Genomic DNA, 24,316 nt, shown 5'->3' on the forward strand with positions numbered 1-24,316 from the left:
TTTGTCGAAGTTGTGGTTTTTGAACTTGACTTCGACGTTTTAGGAGACGAACTTGACTTCGACGTCTTAGGTGACGAGCCTTCGGTATGAGGTGTTTTCGGCGAAGGCGTACCTGTAGATTTAGACCTCTTAGGTGACGAAGAGGCCGCCTTCGTATTGGATGAAGGTTTCAGAGGAATGGTCGAGGAGACCGGTGCGCCTGAGGACGCAGTCGTGGCCGTCGCGGAAGGCGATGAGGCCGTAGTGGTCGACACAGTGGTCGTGACTGAGGTGGTCCGCTTAGTAGATGGAGCGGGCTTCTTGAACCTCTGGCCATCCTTAACAGACACGGAGGAGGTGGTGGAGCGTGCCTCCGAAGGCTTCCTGTGCGCCTTCTTGGGAGGAGTGTCTGTCTCTCCAGGGGACTGCACCCTGGGTCTCTTCTTGGAGACTTTGGAGGTCGCGGAGACACTACCCTCGGAAGATTCCAGAGTGTCTCGGACCTTAAGCCTGTCGAGCCATTCGCGAAGGCGAGTTTCCCTTTCCTTAACCGTCTTCTTTGGGAAGGCTCTACACACCCTACACTTGTCAGTGACGTGGTCAGGGTACAGGCAATATAAGCACAGGTCGTGCTTGTCCTCCGCTTGAATCCGCTGCTTGCCGCAGGAGGAACAGGCCCTTAGGAGGGCTTTCTTCTGTGAGTCCGCCATGGACGAAGCTTTCTTATTAGATTCCGACATGTAGTCGATGATAGGATAAAAATCCTTTTCGTACAAAGTGAACTTCGGCGAAGTTTGAGACTTCGAATTTTGGAAAACCTGAAGAGCTCAGGTTGGAGACTCCCTAGCACAACGTGCGGTAGAAAAATCTGAGGGACGGAGGCTCCTCCCGGGAAGGTTCTAGAGGGAGGTCGGAGCTGATTGGCTAACGATGAGAGTTCGGTCCTTTTACATAAGGACGTGGAAAGGCCCCAAAAGGGGAGGCCCTTCGGCCTATATTCTTTATGTATGTCCTTAGGACATTACTTTTTTATGTACCGGAGGCTCCCGTCTCGGCGACGGGGAATGATTCAGGCATGTGAATCTATGAAAGACACCCAAATACTGGATAACTAAGACCTCAGGAGCCAGATCGCCAGGTTGAGCTGTTGCGGATCTGGATGCTGAATGTCGCCATGGCTCTGCGCCAAAAGCCTGGGTGTGAGGCGCAGCCTTTGATGCAGTTCCACGGACAGTTCCAGAAACGTGGTGTACCATGGTTGGCGAGCTCACGTTGGAGCAACCAGAATGAGAGTCATTGAGTGCTGCTTCAGCTTGCGTGCCACCAGCGGTATTAGAGGTGCTGGGGGAAAAGCGTACGCAAATCTGCCTGACCAGTTCATCCATATTGCATTGCCTTGCGACTGTGGAAACCTGGTGGCAAAGCTTTGGCATTTTGCGTTCTCCTTTGCGGCGAACAGGTCTATCGCTGGATGACCCCACCTTTGGAAGTACGGGTGGAGTACTGATGGATGTATCTCCCACTCGTGCATTTGGTGGCTGTACCTGCTGAGCAGGTCCGCCATCTGATTGTCCTTGCCCAGGAGGTGTTCTGCCATGAGGAAGAAGTTTCTCTGAATGTCCCACTTCCACATGCTCTGAGCCAGATGAGACAACTGTGGAGAGTGCGTTCCTCCCTGTTTCTGAATGTAGTACATGGCAGTCATGTTGTCCGTCCGGATCAACATGACCTTGTTGCCCAGATGTACTTTGAAGGCTTTCATTGCCATGAAGATCGCCATCCGTTCTAGAACATTGATGTGCATCTTCCTTTGCTGTGGTGTCCATAGTCCCTGCACAGTGTAGTGGAGTACATGAGCTCCCCATCCCTGGAGAGAAGCGTCCGTCGTCAGAATGATCTGTGGCACAGGCTCTTGGAACGGTCGTCCCTTGCAAAGGTTTTGTGGATTCCACCAATGCAGAGAGTTGTATGCCCGACCGCTCACCAACACTAGGTCTTTCAACTGTCCGTGAGCCTGAGTCCACTGACGTGCTAAGCACTCCTGAAGCGGACGCATATGTAGTCTCGCGTGTGGGACTATGGAGATGCAGGAGGCCATCATGCCTGTCAACTGCATGAACACTCGCGCTGGAAGCGAGTGTTTAGGTCTGAATTTTTGTATCAGCGATTGAATGCTGCTGACCCTCACTAAATTCGGCTGCGCTGTGGCTGCCAGAGTTATTGTCGCACCCAGATACTGCCGTATGTGGGTGGGTTGCAGGTGGGACTTTGGGTAATTCAGTGAGAATCCCAGATCGTGAAGGAGGTGAATGGTGTGGGACATGTGGGCGGCACACTGCTGGGCCGACTTTGTCTGGATGAGCCAGTCGTCCAGATAAGGGTAGACGTGAATGTTTGGTCTCCTTAGGTGTGCCGCCACCGTCGCCAGGCACTTTGTAAACACCCTGGGTGCCATGGTGACCCCAAAAGGCAGAACCTCTAACTGGTAATGTTGGTTGTGGATGGTGAACCGGAGGTATTTTTTGTGTGACGGGTGTAGCGGAATATGAAAATACGCATCCTTCAGATCTAAAGTTGCGAGAAAATCCCCCTGACTGAGCAACGGTAGGACATGCTGCAGGGTCAGCACGTGAAAGTGCTCCGACAGGATGTACTGATTGAGGGGTCTGAGGTCCAGTATGGGTCTGAGGGACCCGTCCTTTTATGGTACTAAGAAGTAAAGTGAGTAAACTCCTGTGCCGCTTTCTTTCACAGGCACAAGCTAGATTGCCCCTTTTTGCAGCATGACCAGGACCTCCTGCTGCAATAAGTGCAAATGCTCGGCGGACATAGGACAGTGTCTTGGGGGTACGTAGGGTGGAGTGGATGTTAACTCCAGACAATAACCGTACTGTATAAGCTGTGTGACCCACCTGTCTGTGGTGATGGACTTCCAGACTGGCAGGAACTGTTAAAGTCTCCCCCCGACAGGTGTTGCGTGGTCGGGGAGCAGTGACAAGGCGTCACTGTTTGTTATTGGCGGAGGATCTGAAGTTGTGGTTTCCATGACCTCTGCCTTTGGCGCTGTTTCCACGATATCCACCTAGACTCCGTTTGGTGTATGTGGTTTGCATGCCGTCTTTATAGTACTGTGTGGTTCGGGAGAGCTGGCCTCTGAAAACACCTCTAGTGCTTGAGCGACGAAAAGAACCACCCCTGAACTGCTGGGACTGCAGAGCCCCTATGGACTTAGCAGTTTGTGTCCTTTTTGATTTTCTCCAAGGTGGTGTCCACCTCTGGGCCAAATAGATGATCAGGGTTTACTGTCTGATTGCGAATGGTGGTCTGTATTTCCGGCTTGAATCCTGGGATTCTGAGCCAGGCATGTCGTCTCAGCATGACACTAGTGTTAATAGCTCTGGCCGGAGTGTCTGCCGCGTCCAGTGCACATTTAATAGAAGCATTTGATATAAGTTTAAGTTTAGTTTAAAGGAGTTTGTAAAGCGCCTGGTGACGCCTCCCGGCGTGTCCCCGCGCTGTGGAGAGAGCATTTTTATGAGGAGAGAGAGGAGTACCATTATGACGTAAAAAGAAAGGTTTTCAGCTTCTTTCTAAAAGAGGCCTCATTGGTCTCTAGCCTAGTGTCCGTGGGTAGGAGGTTCCAGTGCATGGTCACTAGAGAGCGGAAGGACCTTCCTCCCATTCTGGCTTTCTTGGTGCGAGCAGTTCTGAGCAAGCCCATTCCTTTAGATCTGAGGGATCTGTTAGGTTCGTACAAGGATGCCAGATCCGACATAGGCCGGCGCTCTTTGGTGGATTATCCTATGGCACCATAGTAGAGCTTTAAAAACAATCCTCTTGCTAATGGGTAGCCAGTGAAGAGCTGCCAGAGAGGGTCGCGAGGGGGCTCTACGGGGAAGCCTTAACACTAGGCGTGCTGCAGAATTTTGTAGAACCTGTAATTTCTTGATGTTTTTTGCCGATGTTCCCAGGAGTAGCACATTCCCGTAATCAATACGGGAAGTGATAAGTGCCTGCGTCATGGTGCGTCTGGAGTTCAGAGGCAACAAGTCAAGGGTGCGATTGAGCGTTTATCACTCCAAAACATTTGCCTACTGTTTTCTTAATGTGGCTATCAAACGTCAACTTATTGTCTACCCAGACACCTAGATTCTTCGCTTCTCGATTGGGAGGGGGCAAAGGACCCAAGCAGCTGGGCCACCATTCTTTTGTCCATTTGGCCTCATTTCCTCCAATTATAAGAACCTCCGTTTTAGTTCCATTTAGTTTTAGACAGTGCTCTGTCATTCAAGTGGCAAGCTTACTCATACAAGCATTGAAGTTATCAGCCTCCATGGAAGGGGCTTGAGACAGAGATATAAGAAGTTGCGTATCGTCGGCGTAAGAGACAAGCTCTACGCCGAACGATTGCACCACCTCTGCCAGGGGGGCCATGTATAGATTGAACAGGGTGGGACTCAGGGCAGAGCCCTGAGGTACCCCCTGTTCAAGCAACACACTGTCAGAGAGGAAAGTCCCTCTTTGGACTTGAAAGCTCCTGTTAATCAGAAAGGCTTTCAGCCAACCCAGTGCCTTGTTGGTGACTCCAGCTCTGTTTAGACACTGTAGCAAGATGTAATGTGCTACAGTGTCAAACGCGGCACTGAGATCCAGCATGATGAGAGCCATGGTCTTACCCTCGTCCGCTCCTTCTCGTAAGGTTTCAGTAGCCCTCAAGAGAGCAGTCTCAGTGGAAAAATTAGATCTGAAACCCGACTGGGACCTATGAAAAACATTATGGGTTTCTAGATGTTCCATAAGTTGAATGTTAGCAATTTTTTCAGCTAGCTTTGCAAGGTAAGGTAGCAGGGATATTGGGCGAAGGTTTTCCAGTATGTCTTGACTTATGTTGGGCTTTTTTTTGATCGGTAACACTACTGCCCGTTTCCATTCCACCGGCAAGCAAGCTGTGGAGAAGGAGACTTGAAGCAGATGTCTGAAGTGAGGTTCCAGTGCAGGGAAAGCTTCAGCTAGAATCTTGGGAGGCGCAGGGTCTCGAGGAGATCCAGATTTGATTTTGTTGCACATTTTAGCCAGAGCTTCCTGAGGGGGAACTTCGAAGGATCTTAGGCACTCTGGTGTATTTATAAGATTATCATTTTCAATAAATTCCGTGGCCGACTTTATATTATTGGAAAAGCTGGCATAGATTTTAGTAATTTTTCCTGAAAAGTACTGGGCAATTTTGTCACAAGTTTCCACAGAATCGTTTTGGGCAGAAGTAGTCACATCCACTATGGAAATTTCTTTGTATATTTGATACAGTTCCTTAGAGGAATTTTCTGCTTCCATGATGCGGGTATGATAATGTGCTGCCTTAGACAGACGTATGGTTTTGTTGTATAATCTTTGCGCTGTTTTATACTGCGTTTTAATTTCAGGGCAAAAGTTCTGGCGCCATGCTCTTTCCAGTTTTTTACATGCCGTCTTCATGGTCTGCAATTCTTGACTGAACCAGGGAGCAGCTTTTTGGGTTCTCCTGGCATTGGTCGTGGTGCGAATGGGGGCAGTAATGTCAAGGGCCTTAGTGACGAAATTATGTATGTACCTATTAGCTGATTCGCAATCATCCCCTTTAGGGGGGCCTTCATCCTGGACAATTTTAATGAAAGATTCTATAGAAAAGTTCTTCCATTTTCTGCGTTTATAACGTAGAGATTGGTGTCGAAAATGCTCGATTCTATCTAGTTGAATCGTTATGGGGATGATGTAATGATCCGACCAGGGTATGGGTTGAGGATCTGAGGTATGAACGCCCTTCCAGTTGCCAAAAATAGGGTCTAATAAATGTCCTAATTGATGTGACGGTTCTGTATTCTTTAATTCGAGCTGTACCGAAAGAAGCTCAGCTCGAATTGAATATGCTACTTACCAGTATGCATCTGTTCTTGGCATGTAGGGCTGCTAACATTCATATCTTAGCATTAGATCGCCACCTAGTGTTGGGTCCGGATGATCGCACATTGTTGTCCTGGAAGAGTCTTCGAAGTATCCTGAGATGGGTGGCTCCTCCCCTGGACTACAGTGCGCATGGGCATCGGCTCCATCCCCAGATTGTTTTTCGCCATTGTGGCAGAGGATGGAGTGAAAAGTGTAAAGGATGTCCATGCTAATGATTGAATACAATAGTATATCTGCAGCTGCGACAGGCACCGGGGAGGAGGGTGGGCGATATGAATGTTAGCAGCCCTACATGCCCAGAACAGATGCATACTGGTAAGTAGCATATTCAGTTCGAGGCATGTGGGCTGCTAAATTCATATCTTAGCATAGAATACATAGCAGTCCCTCCATCAGCGGCGGTTGCCCGTGCCAGCTGCAGAAACCTGAAAAAGTGTCTTGAGAACAGCCTGCCCTACAGCCGCTTGCTGTTTGGAATGTACATCAACACAGTAGTGTTTTGTAAAGGTATGTGGTGTAATCCACGTGGCTGCTCTGCAAATGTCCTCTAGAGGAATGTTTCCTAGGAAAGCCATGGATGCCCCCAACTTGCGTGTGGAGTGTGCTTTTGGGGGTATTGCTAAAGTGCGCTTGGCTTTATGATAACAGATTTGAATGCACTTAACAATCCATCTGGCTATTCCATCTTTGGAAATTGGGTTGCCTTTGTGTTGTGGTGAGAAGGCAACAAAGAGTTGTTTCGTCTTCCTAAAGTGTTGTGTCCTGTCTATGTAGTACATCAATGCCCTCCGTACGTCTAACGTATGGAGCATTCTTTCTGCCACCGTTTGTGGGTTCTGGAAGAATGCCGGCAAATCGATAGTTTGGTTGAGATGAAAATGTGACACCACCTTTGGAAGGAATTTGGGGTTAGTACATAGCACTACCCTATTTGGATGAATCTGAATGAAAGGCTCTTGTATTGTGAGCGCTTGCAGCTCACTAACACGCCTTAGTGACGTAATAGCAATTAGGAAAGCAACTTTCCACGTTAGGAACTGCAGTTCACACGAGTGCATTGGCTCAAATGGTGGTCCCATCAGTCTGGCGAGGACCACATTGAGGTTCCACACCGGAGCTGGCGGTGTTCTTGGGGGAATGACTCGTTTCAGACCTTCAAGAAACGCTTTAATGGCAGGCACCCTGAAGACCGAGAGGTGCTGCCTATTTTGAAGGTAAGCTGCGATGGCGGATAGATGTATCCGAATAGAAGTGAACGCTAGCTTGCACTTATAAAGGTGTAACAGATAGCAAATGATGTTAGGGATAGATGCATCTAGCGGGTTTATGTCATTGTTTGCACAGTAAATGACAAAACGTTTCCATTTTGCGGCATAGCATGCCCTGGTTGACGGCTTCCTCGCCTCCTTGATGATGTTCATGCATTCAGGAGGTAGGTTGAGGTATCCAAACTCTAAGACTTCAGGAGCCAGATCGCTAGGTTGAGCTGTTGCGGATCTGGATGCTGAATTTCTCCATGGTTCTGCGTCAGAAGTCTGGGCGTGAGGCGCAGTCTTTGATGCGGCACCACTGAGAGTTCGAGGAACGTGGTGTACCAGGCTTGGCGCGCCCACGTTGGAGCAACTAGGATGAGTGTCATCGAGTGTTGCCTTAGTTTTCTCGCCACCAGTGGTATCAGAGGTGTCGGGGGAAAAGCGTAAGCAAATTTGCCTGACCAGTTCATCCATATCGCATTGCCCTGCGATTGGGGGTGTGGGAACCTGGCGGCGAAGCTTTGGCATTTTGCGTTCTCCCTTGTGGCGAACAGGTCTATGTCTGGACGACCCCACCTTTGGAAGTACGGCTGGAGTACCGATGGATGTATCTCCCACTCGTGCATTTGATGACTGTATCTGCTGAGCAGATCCGCCATCTGATTGTCCTTCCCTGGGAGGTGTTCTGCCATGAGGAAGATGTTCCTCTGAATGGCCCACTTCCACATGCTTTGAGCCAGGTGAGACAGCTGTGGTGAGTGGGTGCCTCCCTGCTTTTGGATGTAGTACATCGCGGTCATGTTGTCCGTCCGGACTAACACCACCTTGTTGCACAGATGTACAATGAAGGACTTGAGTGCCATGAAGATCGCCATCAGTTCTAGATAGTTGATGTGCATCTTCTGCTGCTGCATCGTCCATAGTCCCTGCACCGTGTAAGTGAGCAGATGAGCTCCCCATCCCTGGAGAGATGCGTCCGTTGTCAGGATAACCTGTGGCACTGGCTCCTGGAACAGTCGGCCCTTGCAAAGGTTGTGTGGAGTCCACCAATGCAGAGAGTTGTATGCCCGACTGGTAACCAACACTAGGTCTGTTAATTGTCCCTGAGCCTGTGTCCACTGATTTGCTAAGCACTCCTGGAGCGGGCGCATATGCAACCGTGCGTGAGGGACTATGAAGATGCAGGAGGCCATCATGCCTATCAACTGCATGAACACTCTTGCTGGAAGTGAGTGTCCCAGTCTGAACTTTTGGATTAAAGACTGTATGCCGTCTATCCTGACCTGGTTTGGTTGCGCCTTGGCCGTCAGGGTATTGATTGTTGCACCCAGAAACTGCCGGACATGTGCCGGCTGAAGGTGTGATTTTGGGTAATTCAACGAGAAACCCAGGTCGTGAAGGAGGTGAATGGTAGTCGACATGTCCGCGGCGCACTGCTGTTCCGACCTGGCTTGAACGAGCCAGTCGTCGAGGTAGGGGTAGACATGGATGTTCTGCCTCCTGAGGTGCGCTGCTACTGTCGCCAGACACTTGGTAAACACCCTTGGGGCAGTTGTGACTCCGAAGGGTAGGACTTTGAACTGATAATGCGTGCCCTGGATAGTGAACCTGAGGTACTTTCTGTGGGACGGATGTAGCGGAATGTGGAAATAAGCATCCTTGAGATCTAAGGTTGCTAAGAAGTCTCCTTTGTTTAACATAGGAAGAATCTGTTGCAGTGTAAGCATGTGGAAATGCTCTGACAGTATGTACAGATTGAGGGGACGGAGATCCAGAATTGGTCTGAGAGATCCGTCCTTCTTTGGAATGAGGAAGTACAGGGAATAAACCCCTGTGCCTTCCTCCCCCACTGGCACGAGCTCGATTGCCCCTTTTTGCAGCATCACCAACACTTCCTGCTGCAATAAGTGCAAGTGCTCTGCGGACATAGGTCTTTGCCTTGGTGGAATGTTGGGTGGAGTGGATTTTAACTCTAAACAATAACCGTACTGGATAAGCTGTCGCACCCACCTGTCTGTGGTGATGTTGATCCAGACGGGCAGGAACTGCTGTATTCTCCCCCCGACAGGTGTTAAGTGGTCGGGGGGCAGTGACAGAGAGTCACTGGCTGCTTGTGGCAGAGGAGCGTGAATTGTTGCCTCCTTTGCCGCGTCCTTTGTTGCTGTTTCCCCTGTAGCCCCTCTTGTTTGGTTTGGGGTACGAGGATTGTGCTCCACCTCTAGGGAACTGTGACTGTTGACCCAACTGTCCTCTGGTGACTCCACGGGCACCTGAGCGACGAAAATTATTGCCACGAAACTGCTGTGATTGTAGGGCCCCCATAGATTTAGCAGTTTGTGTCTTTTTTAATTTTTTCCAAGGTGGTGTCAACATCTGGACCAAACAGTCTATCCGGATTGACTGGCTGATTAAGTATGGTTGTTTGAATGTCAGGTTTGAACCCCGATATGCGGAGCCAAGCCTGTCTTCTGAGCATGACACTGGTGTTAATGGCCCTAGCGGCCGTGTCCGCGGCATCAAGTGCACACTTTATGGCCGCGTTGGAGATCAGTTCTTCTTGTATAATCATTTTGGTGCCCTCTTGAAACTGCGGAGGCAGGTGTTCCACAATCTGCTCTAGTGTGTCGTAATGTGATCTATCATAACGTGCCCGTAGTGCCTGTGTATTTGCAATACGCCAGAAATTGGCGGCCTGCGCAGCCACTCTTTTGCCTCCTGCCTCTAGCACTTTGGACTCCTTATCCGGGGGAGGAGCTTCACCCGTTGTTTGGGAGTTGGCCCTTTTGCGTGCGTTTGCTACCACCAGGGAGTCAAGCGGCAACTGTCCTCGAATGTATGCAGGGTCTGCAGGCGCTGGTCTGTACTTTTTTTCAATACGTGGGTTGACCACCCTCGCCCTGGTAGGCTCTTTAAAGATGTCCGCAGCATGCTTGAGGACCCCTTTGAGCATAGGCAGTGTCTTTACAGTTCTTTCCGAAACTGAAAAGGTGTCGAATAGAAAGTCTTCCTCAACTGGGTCAGCATGCATGTCCACATCATGATTAGCAGCTGCCCTCTCAATGAGTGCATGAAAACCTGCAGAATCCTCTGTAGGGGATGCACGTGTACTGAAAGTCTGTGGGTCTTGTCCCACATCTTGGGTGCCTTGGTCCCCAATGGCATCATATGAATCTGGCTGTGCATCAGGTTCATTGACTGTGAACGTGTATTGTTCGTCTTCACCATAGCCCTCACTTTCAGAATGGTCTGGAGACGGTGTTGGGCTCCTTCCCAGAGGAGGCTGAATAGGTTCCATGAGGCCTGAGGCGTCCTGTGGAAACTTTTTCTTCTTTAGGGGGATGACATAGGATTCCACTGGCTGCGAAGTGATTTTCCTTTTGTAAAGGGTTAACTTCCCTGTGTCCGCGTCTATGAAACACTCCGAATCCTCTTCTGGGTCGAGCACCTGACCCGAAGATGCCCCTGCCGTCGAAGATTCCGACTTCTTTGGCGTCGATTTCGATGAAAAGGCCTTCGGCACCACTTTTGGCGGTAGAAGGAAGAGGAGTTTACTAGCGGGCTTGACCGGGACGTCTGCCACCTTCTGCGTCGATGGCGTTGGCGTCGACGAAGAAAAAGCCTTCTCCCTAATTCTTTGTAGTGAAGAAGCAACGAGAGATGCGTCGGTGACCGATATCTTTGGCACCGACGAGGTGGCCTTGCCTTCGGATGCGACGTTCCGTTGGTCTTTTGGAGGGATGGACGGCGCCGACCCCGAGTCCTTGGAGCGATGCGCAGATGTCCCCGTTGGAGCCGGGGCTGTGTCGCTTGCTTTGGCTGGCTTTGCCGGCGCCGGCGCGCTTGTTTTGTGCGTGCCACCCTTTTTAGAGGATCTCTCCTCCGGCGCCGATTTTGACCCTGTGGAATCGCCGTGTTTCTTCGACTTCTGCGGACCTGAGGTCGACGGAGTCGATGAGGCTGCCGGTTTATTTGTTTTTGCTGTTACGACCGCCATCTTAGGGACGATTGAGTCCTTAACTTTCGATTTCGGGTCGGCCATTTTAGGTGTTGTCGAGACCGTTGCTTTCAGTTTCGGTTTCGAAACCCTCGGCGCAGCAAGTATGTCCGTGGCCGAGCCATCAGGCGGGGCCGTGGCTTGCGCTACAGGGTCTTTTTACCCGACAGGCGATCCCGCGACCCTCTCCTGATGTCCGTCAACTTCGGGGCATAGCTCGTCCCCTGAGCTATCTTCCGCGGCCCCATAAACCATATCATCGTCTCCTACCTCGTCGACGTATTCAAGGCCTTGACCCACGACTCCGTCGTCGCCATATTCCGGATCAGCCTCGACCTCCGTCTCAGGCGGGGAGATTTGAAGATGATGGCTCTGGTCCTCCTCTTCTTGGTCGTCGAATATGTTTTCTGGATCCGGGGCCGCCTGTTTGGCCACAAGGCGCACCGCGCGCCGAATCGTGAGAGTCTTTCGACCTGAAACTCGCACAGGCCCTGCAACTTCCTTCGTCATGGTCTGGCGAAAGGCATTTATTACAGACCGGGTGCACGTCTATATGTGGGTATTTGGACCCACAGAGCGGACAAAGCTTAAACGGACTCCGCTCCATGTTGGGAACTTGGTGTCGAGTCGCGATGAGAAGGCCTCGATGTCCGAAGAGTAGTAAAAACTCCGCTGATTCCGGCTCCGAGAGACGGAAGAACTCGAGACCGTACGCAAACAATACCGACGTAAAGAACCCAAAGCCTTTTGGCTGTTAAGATTGATGTTTATTCGGTTCCGACGGAGAGACGTCGAGACCGCATCCGAACCCAATGGCGGAAAAAAATAATCTGGGGATGGAGCCGATGCCCATGCGCACTGTAGTCCAGGGGAGGAGCCACCCATCTCAGGATACTTCGAAGACTCTTCCAGGACAACAATGTGCGATCATCCGGACCCAACACTAGGTGGCGATCTAATGCTAAGATATGAATTTAGCAGCCCACATGCCTCGAACATCAGTTGCGTCAGTATCTGAGGGGTCTTCAAAATGGGCATTGAGATCTCCTAGCACGAATAGGCGAGATTTCCTTAGTGCTAAGAGAGTTATGGCTTCCATCAGGGTAGAAGTGAAGTCAAATAGCCTACCAGGTGGACGATATATCAGAATGCCTGATATGGAGTGATTGGGACCGGTGTTAATCGTGAAGGAGCCAGCTTCACTATGGTCAACCTGTATATGAGATAGAGAACATACTAAAGGGGCTTTCGTAGCTATGGCGATGCCACCCCCTCTGCCGTCTTTCCTATCCAGTCTGGAGAGGGAGTAGCCATGGGGCAGGGCCTGGATAATGTCAGGGTCTGAATAGTCATCTAGCCAAGTTTCCGTCAGGAATAAGATGTTAAGGTTTTGGTCCTCAAGTAAGTGAAAAATTTCTATACGTGCTTACGTAGGGATCTACAATTAAGTAAGGCTGCTTTGATGGTGTGACCCGTGCTAGTGGTTGGGGCGTGAGTGATGGGTCCAAAACTGCACATAGTGCAATTGTTTAGCGACAGGGCATGCATGGAGTGTTTACAAGCTGCAAGCGTGTCAGGTTGGTGTGCAAGCAATTCCTGTCTGCCATACCTTATGGTGGTTACAGTAGAAGAGCCAGGGTATGTGGCCCCGCGCCCGTCCGGCCGCGGACGGGCGCAGACGGGCTGGACTTTGGCGCGCTTCCGGCGCGCCCGCTGCACGCGTCCGCTGCGCGGTCGCTGCCCTAGGCACATTTATAGTGATGGGAGGGGTCGCTAGAGCGCTGACCTGTGCTCCCTGAGCCCGGAAGTGTAAGGCTCCTCCTCGCCCTCCGCATCAAACGCCCATGATTGGACGCGGCGGACCGGGGCGGGAGTGGGGGAAAACAAACTGAGCAGCTGAGGAGAATCCCAGAATTAAAGTAAGTTATCCGCTAACCCATACTGAACGTTTTAAAAGATAGCCTCAATCGCTACATAAAAACATTCGCTGTAACAACAGCGCGAGCAGTGCAGTGAAATACGGTTTTTAAAAATGCACGAAGTGAATGGAGGCTGCCTCTACCAAGGGCAACACTCTTCTCCACCTTCCCCTCTTGGATGAGCATCTCAGCTGCCTCTTTGTATTAGTCTGGCAGGTGCTGTAACAGGGTCTTCAGTGTGTCGTAATGTGCCCTGTCATACCTGGCTAGAAGTGCTTGTGTATTTGAAATGCGCCAGATAATGGCCGCTTGAGCTGCCACCCTCCGTTGTTTGTGAATTAGCCCTCTTCCGGGCATTAGAAACCACAATAGAGTCCAAAGGCAACTGCCCCTTGATGTAAGTAGGGTCACCAGGCGCCGGTTTATACTTCTTTTCAATTCTAGGGTTTATCACCCTGGCTCTCGTAGGCTCCTTAAAGATCTCCCCAGCATGCTTTAAGACACCCTTCAACATAGGCAGAGTCTTGACAGTCCTCTCCGAGACGGAAAAGGTGTCAAAAAGAAAGTCCACTTCAATGGGGTCAGCATGGAGCTGGACGTCATGATTCTTCGCTGCCCTTTCAATGAGGGCATTAAACGCAGCTGAATCCTCTGTAGGCGACGTTTTCACAGCATACATCAGTGTCTGGGGTAGAGTGAGGATCACCTGGGTCAGCAGCAGCTGCCCAGGGTTCATTGGCATCATCTGGCTCAGTGTAGACAGGATAGCTGTATTCATCCTCATCACCTTCCCCAGTGTCCACATCTGAAAAGGTGGGTGAGACATGGCAATGTGGAGAAACCGGTTCCACAAGAACAGGGGTCGAAGTGGAATCCTTTTTCTTCTTTAGTGGAATTTTATAGGACTCCATTGGCTGTTCCGGGGCAATTTTCCGCTTATGAAGGGAAAGTCTGCCCGTTTCGGCAACGATAAATTGTTCTTGTTCTCGATGCTTTAAGGCCAGGACCGCTATAGTCTACTTCGGCACAGAGGACACCTTCTCGGGCACGTTGGTGGCCATTCTAGGGCCGAAAGCCTTCGGCGCCACTTTCGGCGGCAATGTGAAATGAATGGGCGTCGACGCCTTCTGAGGTTTATCGACAGGCTTCGAAGGTGGAGGATCTTTTGGCCAGACACTCGAGGCCTTCTCCTTGATGCGCTTTAGGGAGTCCGCCACTTGCTTGGAGAAAGCGGGGGACGGCTGCGTCGACTCGACAAAATCCGAGGCACCACCGGACGTCGACTCGTGCGTCGGTCTGCTCTTGGCCTTGTCTCGTCGACGCGGAGTCTCGAGAACCTTCGGATCACTGACCCCTTTGTGTTGACCGTCTTCGGCGCCGATTTGTTCGGCTCTACTGCCTTGACCTTTGTCTTCGGCGTGCCAGACTTCGTCTCGACGCCCTTGAGCTGTTTCTTCGGGTCGATAACACCCTTTAGCTTAGTCGGCGCCGACAGGTCCAAGGGCTTTGAGCCGACTAAAGCAATACGCACTTTTGGTTTCGATGGGGGCACCAGTGCTTTCACTTGCGTCGAGACCGGTGTCTTCACTTTCGGTTTCGATTTTGCAGGGTACGGCTCCTTAGCAATGTCCGTAGCTGAGCCCGAAGGCGAGGCCGTAGAACTCACTGGAAGATCTTGGGTAAGGCCTATTGGCGATCCCTCGACCTGAGCCTTTTGTAGCGTTTCGGCCCCAATGTCAGTTTGGGTTAGCTCCTCGCTCGAGCTATCTTCCATGGCCCCAAAGGCCCCGTCGTCGTCTCCTACCTAGTCGACTACTTCTTCCTTCCGTGTCGAGCATTTCAACATCCGCGTCGTAGACCTCCGACGCGGGATTCGACAAGTTCTCACGAACTTCCCGGTCAGCTCCTTCATCATCCCCAGCATTGAATATGTCCACAGGCGCCGGTGCAGTCTGCTGGGCCTCCTGGCGTGCAGCGCGACAATGCAGAAGAGTCTTCTTGGATCGAAAACTGGAACAAGCCATGCAGCTGGCTTAGTCATGATCCGGCGAGAGACACTTGTTGCGCACCGGGTGGACGTCGATGTGGGGATACTTTGAGTTGCACACAGGACACCTCCTGAACGGACTCCGTTCCATGATGGTCCGTCGATAAGGTCTCTGGCGTCGACTGGGCCTTGAGCGTCGAAAGCACGCGGCTCTCTGGAATCCGGCTCGGAACTGGGCTGGAAGAATCGGGCACCGAACGCAAGACTATACCGACGAAAAGCTAAAGGCCTTTTGGCCTCAAGAAAGTTTTATATCAATTCTGACTAGAGTGAACCAATATACATCCGAACCCAATGGCGGAAAAAAACAATTTGAGGATGGAGTCTATGCCCATGCGCACTGTAGTCCAGGGGAGGAGCCACCTATCTCGTGATACTTCGAAGACTCTTCCAGGACAACAATGTGCGATCATCCGGACCCAACACTAGGCGGCGATCTATGCACAGATATGAATTCAGCATTCCACATGCCTCAAACGTGCTCCGACAGTATGTATTGATTTAGGGGTCTGAGGTCCAGTATAGGCCTGAGAGCCGTCTTTCTTGGCAATAAGGAACTATAGGGAGTACACTCCCTTCCCTTGCTGTTGGAAAGGGACTTGCTCTATGGCCCTCTTTTCTAGCATGCAGTTCACCTCTTGTTGTAATAGGGTGATGTGTTCTTTGGCCATTGGCCGATGTCTTGGTGGTATAGAAGTCAGTTCTAGGCAGTAGCCAGACTGGATAATTTCTCTCACCCACCTGTCTGTGGTAATTGTGTTCCAGACGGGTAGGAACTGTTGTAGTCTGCCTTCGACCGGTGTTATTTGGTCTGGAGGTAGCGTGATAGAGTCACTGTTATGAGGCAGTGGAGGCTCTGGTGTTATTACTTCCACGTCCTCTTCCCTTGGTATGGTTACCTCTGTAGCCTCCTCTGGTGGTGTTTTTAGCAAAGCAGCTTTGTGCGTTACCTTAATATGAGGTCGTTGTTTGTGAGGCATGTCCTCGTGTGTTTGCCCTATATGAGGAGCGACGAAAGGAGCCACTTTGTTGCTGAAATTGCAATGCTCCCATAGATTTTGCCGTCTGTGTCCTTTTTCATTTTATCCAAAATGGGGGTCGACAGCAGGGCCAAACATTAAGTCCTGGTTAACAGGTTGATTAAGGATAGTGGGCTGTACCTCATTTTTAAAACCAGAAATACGCAGCCACGCATGTCTGCAGAGGAGAACGCTAGTGTTGATTGACCTAGCTGCAGTGTCTGCTGCGTCAAGCGCGCATTTGATGGAGGAGTTTGTTATGATTTTTCCCTCCTGTATGAGATCTTGGGCTTGTGCTTTGAAAGGCTCAGGTAGGTGTTGCATTAGGGTCTCTAGCTAGTTGTAATGCGCCCTGTCGTACTGTGCCAGTAGAGCTTGTGTATTAGCTATCCTCCACGAGTTGGAGGCTTGTGCCGCTACTCTTTTCCCTGATGCCTCCAGTATCTTTGACTTTGTCTGGGGGAGGTGTTTCCCCGGTGTAGGAAGGTGGATACCAGACTATAGTTGCTCCCAACTTTTTGCCTGGTGTTTTGCTTGTTTTCCGACTTAGTTGGCCTGGGACCCTGCCAATCAGAGCCCCAGGCCTACTGCTCTCTGTAAAATGGATTCCATGTACCCTAGGTGCATTAACCAATTGTAACTCAGGGCATAGGTGTACCCAGGGCCTACCAGGGGCTGCAGCATGTATTATGCCGCCCCTGGCTGGCCATCTAAATCTGACACAACTGGCTGCACGACAGCTGGGGCAAGGTGGTGTAATCACCCTTTGCTTTAGATATAGTATACCTATATCTAACCCTACAAAAGGACACAGATTCCTATCAGTCACTCCTATGGCAGGCCTTGACAATCCTGAAGGCAGAGTGCTTGGAATCGTGTGAGATGGTGCTCTGGCATGAGCTGAGCCCGTTTGCAGCTTGCGGAACCAAGTCCTAATAGCTGTTCCATGGTAACGCATACCATATGCTCTTAAGTGCATTATAATCCTCACGGTTATATGCGATCTTTGGTATCGCTTTATCAAAACATGTCGAGTAAGGTATCATACGAATTGGAATACTAACCCCTTGCCAATTCTGGCGACGGGGTTAGCATTCCACCCTTCTAGAGGGACACGACATGTATGTAACTGTGAACCCCGGTTAAAGTTAACTCAAGCCTCAGCATCACAAAATGGATGCTGCCACCACAGACACAAGTCTGACCCCCTGCAGCTGGGAGTCCTTCCAGCGAGGGGAGCTTGGACAAATGGTTTCCTGTCAGGGGCGGTGCTAGCACCATCCCAGACAGGGTTTTGTGTATCCTGGGTAGGCAGGGCTTTAGAGGAAGGTGACTGCAAGTGGCACCCAGGTGCTCACTATGCATCTGCCGGCTAGAACAAGTTCCAGGGGCACACCAGCCCCTGAGCTGGGGAAAGTCCGGCATGGGAGAGGGGTGTAACCACCCCCCTTCCTGGTCCCACCCATGGGCAGGACCTAGTCGCGTGCCAGCCCCTTTTCCTAGTATAAAGATAGGAGCGGGCCCCCTTCTAAATTAGATCATCTTTGAATACTGAAACTACTTTCTACGCTAACCAACACTAGGTCTTTCAACTGCCCATGAGCCTGAGTCCACTGACGTGCTAAGCACTCCTGAAGCGGGCGCATATGTAGTCTCGCTTGCCGGACTATGGAATTGCAGGAGGCCATCATGCCTATAAACTGCATGAACACTCTTGCTGGAAGCGAGTGTTGAGGTCTGAATTTTTTTTTATCAGCGATTGAATGCTGCTGACTCACTGAATTCGGCTGTGCCGTGGCCGCCTGAGTATTTATAGTCGCACCCAGATACTGCCGTATGTGGGCAGGCTGGAGGTGGGATTTTGGGTAATTCAGTGAGAATCCCAGATCGTGCAGGAGGTGAATGGTGTGGGACATGTGGGCGGCACACTGCTGGGCTGACTTTGCCTGGACGAGCCAGTCATCCAGATAAGGGTAGACGTGAATGTTCCGTCTCCTGAGATGCGCCGCCACTGTCGCCAGGCACTTCGTGAACACCCTGGGTGCCGTGGTGACACCGAAAGGCAAAATCTTGAATTGGTAGTGCTGGTTTTGGATGGTGAACCGGAGGTATTTCCTGTGGGAAGGGTGCAGTGGAATGTGAAAGTACGCATCCTTTAGGTCTAAGGTTGCGAGAAAATCCCCCTGACTGAGCAACGGGAGCACTTGCTGCAGGGTCAGCATATGGAAGTGCTCAGACAGGATGTAATGGTTGAGTGGCCTGAGGTCCAGGATGGGCCGGAGGGACCCGTCCTTTTTTGGTATTAAGAAGTACAGGGAGTAGACCCCTGTGCCTCTTTCTTGCAGAGGCACGAGCTCTATTGCCCCTTTTTGCAGCATAACGGTGACTTCCTGCTGCAATAAGTGCAAATGCTCGGCCGACATAAGACGGTGTTTTGGGGGCATGTTGGGTAGAGTGGATGTTAACTCCAGACAATAACCGTATTGAATAAGTTTCCTGACCCACCTGTCTGTGGTGATGGACTTTCAGACCGACAGGAACTGCTGGAGTCTCCCCCGACCGGTGTTGTGTGGTCGGGGGGCAGTGACAAGGCGTTACTGTTTGCTGGTGGCAGAGGATCTGGAGCTGTTTCCACGACCTCTGCCCTTGGCGCTGTTGCCACGATATACACCTAGACTCTTGTTGGTGTATGTGGACTGAGTGTTGCCCTTGTAGTACTGCGTGGACTGGGAGGACTGGCCCCTTGAAACGCCTCTAGTTTTTGAGCGACGAAAAGACCCACCCCAAAACTGCTGGGACTGTAAGGCACCCATGGATTTTGCAGTCTCCGTGTCCTTTTTAATTTTTCTAGGGTGGTGTCAACCTCCGGGCCAAACAGGTGATCTGGGTTGACCGTTTGGTTAAGGATGGTTGTTTGGATCTCTGGCTTAAATCCAGAGATTCTCAGCCAGGCATGTCGCTGCAGCATAACACTAGTGTTTATAGCCCTGGCAGCGGTATCAGCTGCGTCTAGAGCGCACTTAATTGCAGCGTTAGAGATCAGCTTCCCTTCCTGAATCAGCATCTCAGCCGCCTCCTTGTATTCATCAGGCAGGTGCTGCAACAGGGTCTCCAGTGTGTCGTAGTGTGCCCTGTCATAGCGCGCCAGTAACGCTTGTGTTAGAAATGCGCCAGATGTTGGCTGCCTGTGCTGCTACCCTCTTCCGAGGCCTCAAAGACCTTGGATTCTTTGTCTGGGGGAGGAGCATCACCCGTAGTCTGAGAATTAGCCCTCTTCCGGGCATTCGAGACAACAAGGGAGTCCAGAGGCAACTGTCCTTCGATGTAGATAGCATCAGTAGGCGCCGACTTGTACTTCTTGTCAATCCTAGGGTTTATCACCCTTTCCCTGGTCGGTTCTTTAAAGATCTCAGTAGCATGCTTTAAAACACCTTTCAGCATAGGCAGAGTCTTAACAGTTTTTTCTGAGACTGAGAAGGTATCAAAAAGGAAGTCGACATCCACAGGGTCAGCATGGAGCTGGACGTTGTGATTGTTCGCTGCCGGTTCAATGAGGGCATTGAAAGCTGCAGAGTCTTCTGTAGGGGACGTTTTTGCAGAAAACAGTTGAGGGTCTTGTCCTGATTGAGGATCCCCTGGGTCACCACCAGCGGCCCAGGGTTCGTTGGTATCCTCAGGGTCTGTATAGACAGGATAACTGTACTCATCCTCATCATCCCCCTCACCAGTGTCCACATCAGAGTAAGTGGGCGAAACATTATGAGTCTGTGAGGAAAGTGGTTCCACCAGAACGGGAGTGAAAGCAGAGTCCTTCTTGAGAGGGATCTTGTAGGACTCCATTGGGCGTTCAGGGGCGATTTTCCGCTTGTTTTTCTGCTTGAAAGCCTGCCCGTTTCGGCATCGATGAAGTGTTCCTGATTCTCTTCCACTGAAGGTTGTCGAGGATGTGGGCCGGGGACCACCACTGACGACTTCGGCGCCGAGGAGACCTTCTCGGGCACGCTGGCGACTGCCTTAGGAGCGAAAGCCTTCGGCGCCGTCTTTGGCAGCAACGTGAAATGAATGGTCGTGGACGCCTTAAGTGGTTTCTCCACCGGTTTCGTAGGTGGAGGATCCTTCGGATCGGGCGATGCGGTTCCGTCCCTGATGCGCTGCAGGGAGTCAGTCACCTTCTTGGTGAACGCGGCGGATGGGCGTGCCGGTTCAGTGGAATCCCTCGAGGCCACACCTGGAGTCGACTCTCGGGGCGCCGTGCCCTTGGCCCTGTCCTGCTGACGCGGAGTTGCGAGAACCTTCGGGTCATCCAGCCGTTTCCTCGGGTCACCGAGAGCTTTCTTCGGATCGCAGATAGCCTTCAGGTCGCTGAGGCTTTTGCCGGCATTGACAGTCTTCGGCGCCGACGCGCTCGGCTCGACCACCTTTACTTTAGTCTTCGCGCGGCAGACTTCGTCTCGATGCCCTTGACTTGAGCCTTCGGCTCGACGGCCACCTTCTGCTTCTTCGGCGCCGAGGCCTTGGAGCCGACCAATGTGATGCGCACTTTCCGTTTCGAGGACGGCACCTGCGCAGTGTCTGGAGTCGAGACCGTAGGTTTCAGTTTCAGTTTCTCCAGGGAGGGGCTCGGCAGCAATGTCCGTGGCAGAGCTCGAAGGCGGGCCGTAGAACCCATAGTGAGATCTTGGGTAAGGCCCGAAGGCGATCCCTCGACCTGAGCCTCATGAATTGGCACGGCCCCAGAGCCAGTTTGAGGAAGCTCCTCATCCGAGCTATCCTCCATGGCCCCGAGGGCCCAGTCGTCGTCTCCTAACTCGTCGACGACTTAATCGGCCTCGAACATCTCTGCATCCGCGTCGTAGTCGACGTCCGATGCGGGGTTCGATTCAGTAATGTCCTGGATAGAATCGTCCTCGACATCCCTGGCATCGAAGATGTCCACAGGCGCCGGTGCAGCATGCTGGGCCTCCTGGCGCGCAGCTCGTCGAAGCTTAAGCGTCTTCTTGGACCTGAAGCGTGAACAAGCCATACACTTGGCTTCATCGTGGTCCGGCGACAGACACTTGTTGCACACCGAGTGGATGTCGATGTGGGCATACTTCGAGTTGCAGACGGGACATCTCTTGAATGGACTTCGGTCCATGATAGACGGTCGATAGGTCTGGAGCGTCGACTGGGCCTTCCGCGCCGAGAGCACGCGAGTGTAGAGAATCCGGCTCGGAACCGAGCTGGAAGAACTAAGGCCGAACGCAAGACAATACCGACGTATTAGACTAAAGACCTTTTGGTCTCAAGAAAGTTTTTCTATCGATTCTGACTAGAGGGAACCCAAAGACATCCGAACCCAATGGCGGAAAAAAACAATCTGAGGATGAAGTTGATGCCCATGCGCACTGTAGTCCAGGGGAGGAGCCACCTATCGTGATACTTCGAAGACTCTTCCAGGACAACAATGTGCAATCATCCGGACCCAACACTAGGCGGCGATCTATGCACAGATATGAATTCAGCAGCCCACATGCCTCGAACACACTTGTTACAGACGGGGTGTTTATCAATGTGTGGGTATTTAGAGTTACAGTTGGGGCATCGCTTGAAAGGACTTTGTTCCATCGACGATTGGCCCTGGTGTCGAGAAGGCCACGCGGCCCGATTTGACATCCTGAGTAGAAGAACAGGAATAAGTAGTTGGTACCGATCGAAGAATACCGACGCCCCGAAGGCCTTTAGAAAGTTTTTAATCTATTTCCGAACTCTGAGTAACCAAAGTACATCCGAACCCAACGGCGGAAAAAAACAGGATGGAGAGGATGCCCATGCGCACTGTAGTCCAGGGGAAGAGCCACCTATCTTGTGATACTTCGAAGACTCTTCCAGAACAACAATGTGCAATCATCTGGACCCAACACTAGGCTGAGATCTATGCACAGATATGAATTCAGCAGCCCACATGCCTAGAACACATGTGAAAGATAATTAACAATGGAGTAGATGAGCATTACCAGCAAGAGTAGTCAAGATACCCCAGGACTCGAAAGACTTAAAAGAAAAACAACTTGCACACATCCAAGCCCAACACTAGATGGGAGGATTAGAAACAGCAAGTGTATCTACAGCTACACATGCCTCAAACTATTAATACATAATATTAATAGCAAATTTCATCAGAAGGCAAGTCCATCGGGGTAGATGCAAGTGGATCAATGGTGTGGTCTTGATGCTGGAAATTAATATATTGTAGATGTGACTTTGGCATAAAACATTTGTCCGTGTATGTATCAAGGTTTGAGCAATTCTAATCAGCATGCTTTTACCAGGAGTCTTTGTCACCAATATCTAGAAAAACAAATGATCTCCCGCTGACGGAGGTTTAGATATAATCCCAGGGAAACGCGAGTAGTAAAACAAAACAAAAAAATTAAGATCTTACACTTAAAATATTCTCAGATCAGAACTCTGGAGGAGTACATTAGTTTAACTGATGTGAAGTAAAATGTTATCTAAAAAATGTATTTGGGGAATAGACCTAAAAGCCTCTCTCACCAGCATTTGGGCTCTACAGGTGAAGAGGCTGAGTCATGTGCAATTTTAAACAAAGTGTCAACAGTTACTGTTTTGTAATATTACTACTGCCATGTTTAAACTGCCTTTACTGAATTGGTATTTTCAGAAGGCTATCTGGACAATGTAATATCACCTGCTCCGTCACGCTTTGAATCATCTCCCAATTTGCATAAACATTGGAACAGACTAAACTGGAGTCATTCTTTAAAACTCCTTATGATCAACTGGTTACTAGCAATTGTTTACAGCTTAGATCCGTCAATATTCCACTTCTGGTTCGATCACAAGCATTACTGAGCCCAGCCCTCTCGGTGATTTAGAAATCCACCTTATGTGCGACAGTGCAAAAATGCAACTAGGCAAGCTCAGAATTTAATTGTACAGTGTGAAACTTACCATGTTTTTCCAATAAAAAAAATGCATGGCACAAGGATTACATTTTTTGTAGGTATAAGTGGTTATTAGTTAAAGGATGTCTTACCATTGGTGTCCTTCTGTAAGCAGTCAATTCCAAGTGCTGGATTATTTTCTAGCACTTGCTTAGCTCGCACTTCCGTCATGGTTTGGATAGGGCTCATACCACTGTTTTCAGCAAGTGACATGGGAATGACTTCCAAAGCATCAGCAAAAGCCCGCATTGCATACTGCTCTAGCGAGGGACACTAAGAAATAGGTACAAGATTAGATATTCAACATACACTAAACATCTGCTTAAACAATCAAAAACTAGTAAAAAAAAAATCTAAAAGCTTTGGATTTTTTTTGCATAATCACCACATCTATGTTGCACACCACTGGCAAAAACAAGCAATTAAACTTAAGTGTACACTCAAAATCAGTTAGAGTACTTGTAATAAATCCATAACGCAAAACCCATAGTTTGTTACTGGTCACATCTGTAAAGTGCATTATTTTCTCAACACCATTCAAAGTAGTCATTCAGAATGCTAACCAGGAATTAATCAAGGAAAAGAGAATCAAGGAAAAGAAAATTACAGTAGCATGGTGTGATGTGTCAGTGTTGATTACCAAAATCAAACAAATTCACTATGTACATTGAGGAATCCACATTTCCTATTCACCCTCCCTTTTTGCACTCTTGGCTTGTCCCAAAAGGTACGGTCTTGGACACATCACAGAGCTCGTCAGGGTACAGACAAAATGTGTTACTTGCCTGTAACTCATTCTCCAGTATCGTTATCATTCTGATTCACATGATTGAATAATCCCAGTCGTCAAGGTTGTAGTCCCACAGTATATTCTATATCAGTGAAAGTAATCTACATGGTGTAGGAAGCTGGCTCTGTATATACTATACCAAAGTGAGGTATAGTGTGCACAGAGTCCAGAGGAACCCCAAAGGTAGGCAAAGGTAAAGTTATATAGCACCCCACTGTATTTGTGGTAGTGTGGTCGAGCAGTTAGGCTCTATCAGAGGGCAGTGTTATGCATTTGTTGTACACACTCAGTCAGCAAATGAATCCACAAACTCAGACTGAACTTAAAGCCAATTGTTTTTGTATAAAATTATTATTTTAGTTATTTTATTTCCTAGAACCAAGCAAGCTTGGCACAGGTAAGTGCTAAGTACTTTGCAGTAAATATAC

The 24,316-nt window shown here is 50.1% G+C and overlaps 1 protein-coding gene across 2 annotated transcripts in view; it reads right to left on the reverse strand.

Moving 5' to 3' along the window:
* CCT5 (chaperonin containing TCP1 subunit 5) overlaps positions 1–24,316 on the reverse strand; it is a 220,244-nt gene that overhangs the window by 18,327 nt on the left and 177,601 nt on the right. For both annotated transcript variants that reach the window (XM_086965270.1, XM_086965271.1), the window contains exon 11: positions 23,191–23,371. In XM_086965270.1, the coding sequence (XP_086821396.1) occupies positions 23,191–23,371 (181 nt within the window). The remainder of the gene's footprint in view (positions 1–23,190; positions 23,372–24,316) is intronic.

This window comes from Lissotriton vulgaris, chromosome 4_1 (assembly GCF_964263255.1).
Source record: "Lissotriton vulgaris chromosome 4_1, aLisVul1.2, whole genome shotgun sequence".
NCBI classification, from domain to species: domain Eukaryota; kingdom Metazoa; phylum Chordata; class Amphibia; order Caudata; family Salamandridae; genus Lissotriton; species Lissotriton vulgaris.